This window comes from Erpetoichthys calabaricus, chromosome 9 (assembly GCF_900747795.2).
Source record: "Erpetoichthys calabaricus chromosome 9, fErpCal1.3, whole genome shotgun sequence".
Classification (NCBI taxonomy): domain Eukaryota; kingdom Metazoa; phylum Chordata; class Cladistia; order Polypteriformes; family Polypteridae; genus Erpetoichthys; species Erpetoichthys calabaricus.
The window spans coordinates 134,953,400-134,966,964 of record NC_041402.2 but is presented as its reverse complement, the minus strand read 5'-3'; the positions used below and the strand labels follow the sequence as shown (position 1 = coordinate 134,966,964).

Below are 13,565 nucleotides of genomic sequence, written 5' to 3'. Positions count from 1 at the left end.
ACATATTTGGAAACTTGTTAAGGGTAAATTTCACACAAACATTATGAAGTTTTTCTTTATACAGAGAACTACAGACACATGGAATAAACTACCAAGTATGTAGTGTGGTAGAGAGTAGGACTTTAGGGACTTTCAAAACTAGACTTGATGTTATTTTAGAAGAATTAAGTGGATAGGGCTGGTGAGCTTTGTTGGGCTGACTGGTCTGTTCTTGTCCAGATTGCTCTAATGTTCAGTGAAATTCATGCCATTCACACAAGAAGAAAGGCACTTAGTTCCTGTCTGGAAGCATTTTCATAATTTTGCAAGTGTCTGCCTGTCATTTAGTATTTAAATTAAGATCTTGAGTGAAGAAATTACAGGAAGTGTGCATATCATTAACTAGTGGTTGCCAGATAATGGAAGGGGGTTGGTGGAGTATGCTCAGACGAGGCATCTTTCCATGTTGAGAAAACACAGTAATGTGTATGATGGTGCATTTTAGAATGTCTTCATGTGAAAATATGCAGCATTTAAAAAAAAAAAACATGTATACTGTACTGCTCTGAGAAGATGTGAATGTGAGGCATATATAGGATAGGTGTGGTACAAATTACATGTTTTATGCTGCTGCAGAAAAGAACACCAGTGATAAGGAAGCCCAAATGAGCTATTTCATGAGTTTTGCATTTTGCAGTTATGAAATGAATTTTAGTGTCGGTTTCACAAAGCGGTGTGTGAATCGAAAGTGGCCTGTTTTGGACATTATTACTTCCGAAAATAAGACATGGCCAGCAATTTTCATATCCTTTCAAAGAATTACAAAGAATTTGACTTAATTCATTCCATTTAATGTGGAATATAACACTTGTTTATTTAGAGAACAGCAACAAAGGAAGCTGGGACTGAGACAGATGTGCTGAAGTCATCCTTGTGTGTTTAAGTGGAAGAAGTGTTAAGTGTTGCTATGTGTCAGAGTTAAGTAAAATACAACTTTTGCTCCTGAAAAGTTTATTTTTTTACTAGCATCTCATGTAGGAGTGTTCGTAGCTTTTTTCCCCATTAAAAGAGTTTTTGTGATTTTTATCACCTGCATAGGAGCAAAGGTAGCTGAATGTTTGGAAAAGGTACTTATGTTCAAATCTGTAATGTTTGTAGGGCAGCTGCTCAGAACAGAACGTGAAGAAAGCAGTTACAGAAACCGGCAAGTCAGTGAGTATATAACTGGAATCATCGTGATAAATAGGAAAAAGAAAATGTGCTTCCTTAGTGGGAAGAAACTAAAGTATATAAAGAATAATAGGATAGAGCAATACATAACACTCACACCAGAAAATGTTAGTGCAAGTAAAGGGTGAGGGTATAAATGTTCAATCCAAAGGAAAAAGACATTTATTTTAGGTACAGTGTAGGCAGAAGTAAAGAGAGGGCCCCACTGCAGGAAACACTCATTCTAGTGAGGGGAGCAGACCAGGGAAAACAGTGGCAGATGCCAGCAAGTAAATAAGCAGATAATCAACAGCATAACAGCAAATAGTATTCAGTAAGTACGTTTTGTTAGCGTGATGAAATTAGGGTGTAAAATGGTTTACTTGAAAAAACATTTCTTAGCACTCAAATTAGTGAATGTTAGTGCTAGTAAGAGGACAACAGCTTAAGTGTTCATTAATAGGAGTAACGACGCCCAATACACCATTTAAACAAGTAAGGCCTGACAATGCTCATTTACCCACGTTGGTACTTGGAGGAGCATTCCAGTAACAAATGAGACTTTTTTGTTTTAAAGTATGGACCCTGTTGAACTTATGCTCCGTCACGTTCTATTCTGCTGCCCTATGTAACTCTGCCAACACCTGCAACCTGATGGGAAGCCAGATCCATAAGATATATTGTCACTTGTCTAATCCCATTGATTAAAACTGAAATGTCAACTAAAACGATTTCAGTAAACATCCAGGCTTCTCAATCTAGTATATACAACATTTGCTGCCTTAGATAGACAAACAGTATAATTTAGGCCATCATCCATGCTGCACAGTCACTTATCTCACTCCTTCCTCCAGGGAAATGATACAGGATCATTAACCCTTTCAGGGCCAGTTTCTACCCACAGATGGTAAGGTAACTGAACAGCCAATTATAACAACACATAAAACAAATGCTAGCAAATATATATCACACATAATTATAAATAATAATATATATTGCACGGAATTATAAATACTGTATATATTGGATGGTACATGCTATGTATACTTTCTGTTTTATGGGTATGTGGATGTGATTGTTGGTATTGCATTACTACGCACCATTCTGATGAGACATACAAGTAAGAATTTCATTGCACTATGTACACAATATTCTGTGCACACAAGACAATAATAGGCCCATTTATATCTGTAACTGTGTCCATGTCATCGCCTTCAGAATTTTATGACAATGTGGTTCTTTGTGCGTTGACTTCACATGCTCTAGACAAGGAAACATTGGCTTTTTCAAGGAACAGTTATGTGAAGTGATTCCTTGATTGCTGCACCTATACAATCTACCATTAAAAGCACACAGACATAGCTAAATGATCACAAATTGTTGGACGCTGGGCAAAAATGAAAGTTTGTACAGGCAGAAGTGGAAATATCTGTGTGATTGATATGTAAAGGCAAAGAAAAAAACTTTTGGAGGGATTCTGCAAACATGTAGTGTTGTGCAGTGTTGCACACTGAACGCATGTACCATAAACAGACACGAGTGCGCTACCACATCTTCAGCTTCCTGAGTACTAGTATAAATGTATATTTGTGCATATCTTATTGTTCATCTTTCATAACTTATTGTAGCCCAGTATCTGAGCTGAATAAACAACCTTAAAGATTTTACATTGTCTATAATATTTTGTAAACTTAATCTCTGTTCTTGTGTTTTTGGTGTGTAGAACTGTGCTCAACCTCGTTGGCATTGAGCACAGTTGTTAGAATTTGATGTTGATGTTGTTAGAGTTGAACTCCTTAGTTTTAAAAAAGTTATAGACGTAGTAAGTCCTGCAGAGGAGCAGCTTCGTTATTGTATGTAGATATAAAATGCATTTTCCTTTATACTTGTGTTAATGTTAAAGCCAGATATTAAGTGGGCTTTAGCTATGTTATATGGGCTGGAGACGGTGGCAGTGAGTAGAAAGCAGGAGACAGAGCTGGAGGTGACAGAGTTAAAGATGCTAAGATTTGCACTGGGTGTGACAAGGATGGATAGGATTAGAAATGAGTACATTAGAGGGTCAGCCCAAGTTGGACGGTTGGGAGACAAAGTCAGAGAGGTGAGATTGCGTCGGTTTGGACATGTGCAGAGGAGAGATGCTGAGTACATTGGGAAAAGGATGCTAAGGGTAGAGCTGTTAGCCAAGAGAAAAAGAGGAAGACCTAAGCGAAGGTTTATGGATGTGGTGAGAGGACATGCAGATGATGGGTGTAACAGAGCAAGATGCAGAGGACAGAAAGATATGGAAGAAGATGATCTGCTGTGGCAACCCCTAATGGAAGCAACCGAAAGAAGAAGAAGTTGTACTCAGATCTTTTAATGACAGCTAAGATAGGTGAAAAGCACTGGGAAATACTATATTTGCCAAATATTGTACAGCTCAGCTGACAGCTTATATGTATTCTGCACAAGGAGCACAGAGCGAATAAACAAATGTTAGTATTGATGCAGTAATGGCTGCTCTTGGTAATGGCACATTAATGACAAAGTAGCATTAATTGGAGTAATACTGCATAAGGACAGCAAAGCCTGGCTCACACTGGGTAACCAGAACACCTTCTTCTGGAATACTTGCTCTGCATTTTGGGGTCCTCAATGTTAGTGCCACAAATATAATATTCCACCACCAGCATATTCGCTCCTTTCCATTTTCATGTGCTTTTACTGCTTTCTGCCCTGATGATTTCCTATTTTATAATCAGAGATACTTTGGCTTGTAATTATTAAAACTCATTTTTAAAAAATTGTTTATGATATTACTTTATTTAAAAATTAGTGCAAGTATGGGTACTGTAACACAATTCCCTCCAATGACAAATTAGGTAAAGTACAACTGTTATAGAGCTGAAGGCCTGTTTACAAAAGTGTGGCCTAATTAAAGGACAACATAAAATTATATCTTTAAAAACTGTCCAAAGGATAAGCGTAATTACTGAAAAATATAAGAAGACACTGATACTGTATTGGAAATATAGTATTAGTATGCTGAATGACCAGAATAGGCTGTAGTTAAAGGGTTAGGTTTAGTATTTTCAAGTCAAAGTCATGTACTCACAAACATTAGCTGGCCATGGGAAACTGGGTTATTAAGTTGAAGCAATTTTTATACATTTTAAAATATATCATGACGATTTGAAATGTGGCCTATGGAGCCTCAGTGTAAACATGAGAATAAGCCTTTAAACGTGCTGAACATGTCCACTTCAAAGTGGCAAAGGTTTCAATTCTAGAAAGCCTCCCTGCCACATTTCTGTGGAGTTAGCATGTTCTTCCTCCTCCCACATCCCCAAAGACAGGTAAGTTAGGTGAACTGGCAATTCCAATTAGTGTGAGTGGGAGTATAAATATGTGTGTGTATGTGTGTGTGGGTGGGTGGATATAAAATGACAAATTATTTGCGCAAATCCTCAAAAAATCTTATCTAGGGTTTAAAAACTGGGTGTATCAGTCAAACATATGTAAGTGGGCAACTGTAATAGGCACAAAAGCATATATACAGAAAACATGACACAGAACACTGAATGTATATAAACAAATACATCTTAATACATAATTCGCCAGCCTCCTCACTCACTCACTCACGTCCGTCCGAAGCCAAATGCACAGTTGCCTTCTGCGCAGCTGCCCGAAAAACCTTACGAGGCCAACATCGCGGCAGGTGGCGGATTTACGGCCGCGAAAATTCAAAGAGAAAGGCGACTTCGACCGACATCCAACCCCAACATCGTGGCAGGCAGCGGATTTACGGCCGCAAAAATTCAAAGAGAAAGGCAACTTCGATTAAAGCTTTAGAGGCCTGAAAGGCGATTTCGACTACAGCTCAAGGCCTAATTATGCATTCTGATTCAATTACGCATTCATTCAATACACCTATATCAGGTTATACTTATTACTATTCCACTCGTGCCCGTTACATCTTACGTTGTCGAAACGGGCTCTTTGTGTAGCATATATGTAATAAAAATAAACATTGATATACATATTTAAGAACAACTCTTCAATAGCTTTGCCTACCACTGCATGCAGCTAACAAGGCTACTGAAATAACACTATAATGTGCTGTCTACTTAATATGTAATTAGCAAACCACTTCACTGTAAAACTTGCACCTGATGTGTGAAATTGTTGGGTTAAAATACACATCTACCACTGAACTAACCAGTAGAAAAGTTGACCTTGGCAAGTCTGCGAATAGAATCACTGTAGTAGTCTTGATTAAAATCCCAGTCCACTGCTGTCCAGATAAACTAACATGTGCAATTTTCACGAAACAGTCATTTTTGTTCAGTTAATTTATTTTTATAGTGATTTGTATTACCGTATATACTCGTGTATTGAAACCCGAAAAATCGATCATAAAATCAGACCCTGACTTATATGCCCATTCAAACGACACTTAAATTATTTTATATCTTATTTCTTCTTCCAATCTCACACCAGTTTCTCAGACACGTCAAATTTTGTTGCAGCAGGTCAGTTACCAGTTTCTTTCACCACGTCAATGACTTTTAATTTAAAACCAGCTTCATATTTTCTTCTGATCGAACGCTCCATCGTAGATAAGGGATGCTCTTACGATAAAGGTGTATGAGGGTGTGAGATACAAAAAACACAAAACAGTGCAAACATTGTTTCGAAATAGTTTGGGTATTACCATGTGGTCACGCAGGCACAATACATAGAAAAAAAGCAGTGTGCTCCATGTTTGCTCTCTCAGGTGGGCACCGGCATATCATAATCTCTTGGATCAATAGTGTGAGTTTTCCCACATTCGACGTATACGTCCGACATTATAAAATACTGGAAATTATACGGTAACATCAAGCCCTGACTTATCCGTGAGTATATATGGTATATAAAACACATTTATTAAAAACATATACACATATATGAAAAGGTGTTTTTTAAGAAATCGTGTTGATCATATAAAAATGTTGTTATATTACAGCCTAGGTCTTTTTCCTGCTTTGTATTTGTTGATTTTTTTTTCTATTTCTTAAATTTGATTGGTGGTTTTATTTGTTATTCTGTAATTGTGTACTGTCACTTTAAATGTGGTTATGTTCCGTGTGTTCAGAAAAGGTTACCCAAGGGTGGAGCAACTATAATGCCACCTTTCCAGAGCTACAGTATGTAAGCCTAAGAAATGAGGATCTCAGGAGTTGTGCATTGAAGTGTACTGGAGTCAGTTATGAGTATTGTTTTTTTTTGTGTGTGTGTGAATGTATTGGATTTTGATCTTCCTAATCTTTTTTTATCAGAGTTTGGTTTGGATTGTGTTTTGGGACTTTTTTGCCTATAATTGCTTTTTAGGCATTCCTTTTTGCCCCTTTTGAGCTTTTGTTATATTTCTTTTCTATTGTTTAATAAATATTTTAATTTTTAAAGCTTGTTTTTTATGGTTTCTTTTCCCTTGAGAGGCCTTTAAGATATGTTGGACCTTTAAAGCATTTTGAACTTTAAAAGCCAGTTTCCCCATTTTTGCACCTGGTCAGGCCAAAGAAAGCAGGTAGTTGCCTGGAGCAAACTGATCAGGCCAATGAAACCAGCTAGACAATGAAGGTCCTGTTCTGCTTTTTGGTTATTTGTGGAGGTCTTAAATTCTTTCCCTAACACTGGGTGTCCAAATCACAACACAACATATTAAGGAAAATCACATCTCAATGGGGAAAAAGATTGACATAGATGGAGACAAGCAATGAGGTGAAGAATACAAGGGGACATCTTTTAAAATGGCAGAATCTCAATTTTTTTTTTTGTTGTTTTACAATATGTGTGAAACTACAAGACACAGATTAGTACTTGAGAAAATTTTTGCCTTGAAAATGGACATGTCTGGTAAGATTTGCACTGAACCCCCTTAGACCCCATTTTAAACTGCAAAACAATCAATGTATTTTTTTATATTCATAAAAAACACCTAAGAACACAGTTTCCAGTGGCATATAAATTTACATCATGATTGTAAAAAAAACTTCAGCTTAATAAACCAAATACATCCTTTAAAACAAACCTATTTAAAAATGTTTCAACAGTACAAAGATTAATAAAACAATCATAATTTAACTCAACAACAGAAAACACTTTTAAAATAAATACGTATATTGTGAAACTTAACGTTTTAAACCGTTTCTATTAATTTTTCAATTTACTTTAATGAAATTTAGTGCCTCTCTAAAACAAGTTTTATCTGTAATATAAAAATATTTAAATTATAACTTTTTTGAGATGAAAAGTTCAATTAAAGAACATAACGTCAACAGGGAGCTCATTAGATAAAGAGTAGCCTTGTGATTTCTAGTAATCAGATTCACAGCACCAAAGATATCTGTCCTGGGTTTCAGCTAGTGCTGAAATCTGAACAGAATGATTGGTCATCCTTTGGCTCTGAAGTGGGTGTTAAAGAGGAGTCCACTGGTTCTTTCTGTGATGCTGAACCTACTGTCAAAAGATCAGTCTTATCCACTGATGTTGAGTGAGGCATGTCTTCTTGTTTTTGTTGTGTTATTGTATTGCTGTCATTGAAGTGCGATTCTGGTATGAATGTACATCTCTGATTCTTGATATTGGTGAGTACTCTTTCATTTGCTAACGTACTAGAGTTCCAGGATGCCGAAGAAAACCACGGAGAAACTAAACCAGAGCTACTGCTATTTCCTTCAGCACATTCATCAGAGGTCATTTGTTTGATGGAGTCATCCCTACTAATTATTTCTAGATCCTCTTTACTAAGCTCATAGTGCCAAAGCATCTCCCATATATTGATGTCACTAGAAATTTTAGGAAAGGCTTCACTTTCAGCCTGAAAATTCAGAGAAGCAAACTTTTTATCTATATTGCTAGTAAAACAAGCCACATCATGATGAAAATATTCTTCATTTTTCGCACTGGAGTCATACAAGTTTGCATTCTTCTTTGCCTCCTTCTGCTCTATTGTCTGAAGGAACTTTCTGGCATGTGGGCTTAAAAGATCAGCCCAGTTATACAATGCAGCGTAGTTGTCAATAAAAAACTTGTTTGGATTGCCTCTCTTCCTGAGATGTTCCTCTCCTTCAGCATCCCTATAAGAAAAAAAACAGGCAGGATATCGTTAGCCTGTCCTAAAGAGCAAGAAACAATAATGTGAGTCAAGCATTCAGTCCATGTCCAAGAAGCCAAGATCAAAATCCAGAAAAACTAAACTGAAAAAAGCATGACATTAATGAGCATTTTATATATGTTGTGGATGATGCTGGGGGCTTTTGTGCCATCCCTAAAACAATCCAAAGCTATATGATAGTGGCTTCCAATCCCAGTGCTAGGGAACCCCTGAGACCGAAGGTTTTTGTTCCAACCAGTTTCATTGTTTAATTAGCTTGTCATTTTTTCCCAGCCTTTTCCTCCACCTTTTTCCCTTCTTTGGGATCTTGAGAATTTCAAATCTCCCCACTCCAAGTTCACCCGTCTTATGACTAGTAAAGGCCTTTGAACCACTATCCCATTAGTTCTCCCAAGATCACATTCAGTCTACTTGGAATTGCTTTCAGAACATTGGTTATTTTATGACCAGACCATGAACACCAAATATACAAAAAAGTTAAGGTCCTGGCCTGCTTTGTAGCTATTTTTGGAGGCCTCAAGCCCTGGGACTCCAAATCACGGCACATGTTATCCCTAAGTTGTGCACTAAGTGCTTGAATCACTCTTACCAGATGTGACAATTGCCGCACTTATGAAATGACCTCTAGGAACACCAACTACTGTTTCACCCTATGGCTTCTCATGTCCCTCTTGCTTAATGTGTCAGTACACAATGATGGTCACCCAACTTCCCTCCTGTTGGACAAGCCTTTTTATAGCGAGATGTAAACAATACGGCTGAAAGTTTGTGTACACATGATCATCACACCTATATGAACTTGATGGACATCGAATTCCAAAACCATGGGCATTAATATGGAGTTGGACCTCCCTTTACGGCTACAGTAGCCTCCACTTTTTTGAAAAGGTTGAAGTGTATCTGAGGATATTTGTGCCCATACGGCCAAAGGAGCATCTGTGAGGTCAGGTACTGATGTTAGACAAGAAGACCTGGTTTGCATTACAGTTCATCTCGAAGGTGTTCAGTAAAGCTGTGGTCAGAACTCTATGAAAGTCCCTCCGAGTTCCTTTGTGTCCTTATGGACTTAGCTTTGTGCACAGGAGCACAATGATGTGACAACTGTCTAAAATGTCTTTGTGTGCCTTAATTTTAACAGTACCCTTCATTGGAATGAAAGGGCCTAGCTTAAACCTTGAAAAACAGTCTCACACCATTAGACACTACTCCAGTGGATGCATGGCATTGTGACCTTAGGTTAGTATGTAGCTGTTCGACCATGGAAAATCCATTTAATGGAGCTCCTTACACACAGTTCTTGTGTTGATGTTGCTTCCAGAGGCAGTTTGGATCTCTGTTGTGAGTGATAAAACAGATGGGAGGAAATTCTTATGCACTGTGTTATAGTGGTTGTGGTGCTGCTAAGATTCACACTGTCAATTGGGACAGTGATTTGCTTATTTTTTTGATGGGGACCCCAGGAACGCACCAAGCCTTGGCCCTACCCGCATACACTAACTCACAGAGACACAGATATACAGCAGTTGAAAAAGAAATAAAATGGTATATTAAATGAAATGGAGATATAAATTAACAATTAAAGTTAACCCTCCCTTCTCTCCTATAGTGATGGCAAATAACACAAGAAAAACACCTAACAATAAACAATCCCTCACCTGATTCCCAGTCGGTCAAACATATAATAAAACCCATAAATGGCAACAAGCACAGCCAACACTCAAGACAAAGTCAAGAGCACAGTCCAAATGTAGTGGCAACAAATGATGACTGGAGAGTGGAAATCCTGTGAACAGTTCACTGAGATGAATATTAAGTTTGTCCAACCGTTTCCTGAAGAGGTGCGGGATGCAGTAAATGGGAGCACTCCCTTAGATGAAGTTGCTACCAATCAGTTCACTCACACAAAACAGGAGGGCATGAGACAGACCATATATCCAACCAGGAACAGTAATCCAAGACAAACCACGGGTAATCCAACAGGTGAAAACAGCAACAGACACACAAACAGTGATTCTCCAGTGTTAAACCAGTTCATCCATTTAAAGGGCCTGCCTTCCACTGCCATCCAATAGTGTAACACCCTTGGGGCAGCTGGGATATGCAGTCCTTTACTCCTTTAGCACTGCTACAATGTGCTTCAGCACTTAGAAGCCTGCTCTGTGAATTTTCCTGGTCTAGTACTTTGATTGAGCTATTGTTTCTTCTAGACTAGTGTTTCCGAAAGTGTGTTACATGTCCCCCCCATGGGTACTGTGACATATGAATCACTGCCTTGCAACCAAAAGATGATGCTGAGTCTCATGGCTTCAGGAAAACCAGCTTTATTAAACTTGAGACAAGAACAGCAAGGTTATTGCAGTGGGAGCTACCACTCTACTACACACAGACACAGCAAATGGGCAGGGTTGGGGCCAGGTCAGTGACCAAGATATAATATTCCCTGCATCACCTATCGGGTGACAAATGCGTTGCACACAGAGGTGATGAGCTTTCAGGTGCCTCTGTGACACTGTGAACCAGTGGTTGCCTCGGTGATTGACAAGCAGCTTTCGGTGGACTTGTCATAGTGTTTCGGCGTGTTTGAACCTGTCCATCAGTGTCTTTTGTCTTGTAAATTTGTCGATCAACACAAGCAGCAAGCAGCCTACTATCCCATCCACCATCCATTACTGCAGCTCAATTCACAAAGAAACACTGAACACTGAGAACCTTATCTTGGAGTGAATTGCCTGGAGTTGTAGAGGGTAAGTAATATATTGTCATTTGGAATACATACATTTCATGTGTGTTCCGTGTCTACAACAATTTATGTAAACACATCGTTAAAGCAGAAACATTTTTCATGTTTTAGTAATAAATGACAAAATGTAGGCATGAACTGTATAATGTGTGAAGGCTGAAGTCCAAATATCAAATAAACACTTTCACAAAAGGTACAAGAATATTACGACAGCTTCCGTGGTGTAGCATTAAGAATTGCTGAATTGTAATCAAGAGGTCGCCGGTTCCATACTGGCTGCCTTGTAAATTTACCGTTTTGAGTAGTGAGCTGCTCTTATTGTTAATATTATACAATAAAAACATAAATTTGGTTTGTGTCTGTAACAGGTGGTGTAAATTTATAGTACTTGAAAAGTTTGCATTTTTTGCTAAGTTTATTTTACCTGTTTAGTCTGTCCCTAAGGCACCAGAAGTGCTTCTGCTGTGGAAAACATCCTACATTGTTCCTATTCCAAAGAAGGAAGGAGCACAATCCAACGTCAACAGCAAAGAAAGTCGCACTGAGAAGCATCCGCAGCAAAGTCCAGCTGCAACTGCGCCGGATGCAAGACTCCTGGCTGAGTGAGAAAGCTGATGAGATTCAGGGCTTTGCAGACAGGAAAGACATGAAGAACTTCTACAGAAGCCTGAGAGAAATCTATGGCCCTACCACCTCAGGCTCTTCCCCTGTCCTCAGTGCAGACGGCTCTACACTCATCACAGACAAGGAAAAAATCTTAGAAAGCTGGGTGGAACACTTTGCGTGTGTTGAATACGCCTTCCGTCATCAACGATGAATCCATTGAAAGACTGCCCCAGGTTCCAGCGAACAAGGCACTGGACGCTGTTCCAACGTTGGACGAGATACAGACAGCCATCCGCCAGCTGTCCAGTGGTAAAGCACCTGGCTCCGATATGATTCCTGTCGAAATCTACAAAGAGGGTGGACCAGCGCTGACGGATAAGCTGTTGTGTCTAATCCAGATTATCTGGCAGACTGAAACTGTACCACAGGACCTCAAAGACGCTTCCATTATCCACCTGTATAAACGCAAAGGAAACTGCCAGGCCTGCGACAACCACCGCGGAATTTCACTACTGTCCATCGCAGGCAAGATATTGGACCGAGTACTACTGAACCACCTGAATGCACATCTTGAGCAAGGTCTCCTACCTGAGAGTCAGTGCGGTTTCCGCAAAGAACGTGGGACTACCGACATGGTGTTTGCTGCTAGGCAGCTCCAAGAGAAATGCCAGGAACAAAATACAGACCTATATTCTACATTTATTGACCTGACCAAGGCTTTCGACACGGTCAGCAGAGATGGCCTGTGGAAAATCATGAAGAAGTACGGATGCCCAGACAAGTTCACTGCTATCATTCGACAGTTGCATGATGGCATGCTCGCCTGAATCCAGGACAACGGTCAGTCATCTCAAGCATTCCCTGTCACAAATGGCGTGAAGCAGGGCTGTGTCCTGGCCCCCACACTCTTCAGTATCATGTATTCTGCAACGCTGTCTGACGCGTTCAAGGACTCCACTACGGGCTTGCCAATCCGTTTCCATACCGATGGATCAGTCTTTAACCTTAGGAGGCTTCAAGCGAAAACCAAGGTCAAATGTAACACCATCAACGAGCTTCTGTTCACGGATGACTGCGCCCTCAATGCTGCCTCAGAAGCCGACATGCAGCACAGCGTTGATATCTTTGCCGAGGCCTGCAACAACTTTGGTCTCACAATCAACACAAAGAAAACTGAAGTGATGTATCAACCAGCCCCCAGGAAGCCCTACGTGGAACCCACCATCACCATCAGCAGGCAGCGTCTAAACGTGGTGGACAAATTCACCTACTTGGGCAGCACCCTTTCCAGAACTGTTGTCATAGACAATGAAACGAATGCCAGACTGGCAAAAGCGAGTGCAACATTTGGCAGACTCCGCAGCACCGTATGGGACAGGAGAGGTATCAGACAAGAAACCAAGATCAAGGTGTATCGCGCAGCAGTCCTCTCTACATTGCTCTAAGGATGTGAAACGTGGACAGTATACCAGCATCACACCAAGAAATTAAACCACTTTCACACAACCTGCCTCAGAAAGCTTCTCGGCATCAAGTGGCAAGACAAAGTGCCTGACACGGAGGTTCTGGCCAGAGCAGATCTACCCAGCATCTTTACCACCTTGATGCAGTCTCACGTAGCCCGTATGGATGACAATCGGCTTCCTAAAAAGCTGTTCTTCGGTGAACTCACGCAAGGCAAGCACTCCCAAGGAGGTCAACGTAAGCGCTATAAAGACACACTCAAAGCAGCCCTGAAAGCCTTCAACATCAATCCTACTAAATGGGAACAGACAGCTCAGGACAGAACCAAATGGAGATCAGCTGTCAAGAAGGGGGTTCAATCTCAGCTGAACAACGCAGACAAGCCAGAAAAAACAGCATTAGACAGCCGTCTGCTGCAACCATTCC

The 13,565-nt window shown here is 39.9% G+C and overlaps 1 protein-coding gene across 1 annotated transcript in view; it reads right to left on the bottom strand.

Annotated features, from left to right (window-relative positions):
* Positions 1-6,445: 6,445 nt before the first annotated feature.
* Positions 6,446-13,565, bottom strand: part of LOC114658130 (aryl hydrocarbon receptor-like) — a 104,000-nt gene continuing 96,880 nt past the window's right edge. The window contains exon 11 of the mRNA XM_028810188.2: positions 6,446-8,291. Coding sequence (XP_028666021.1) covers positions 7,571-8,291 — 721 coding nt within the window. The 3' untranslated portion in view covers positions 6,446-7,570. The remainder of the gene's footprint in view (positions 8,292-13,565) is intronic.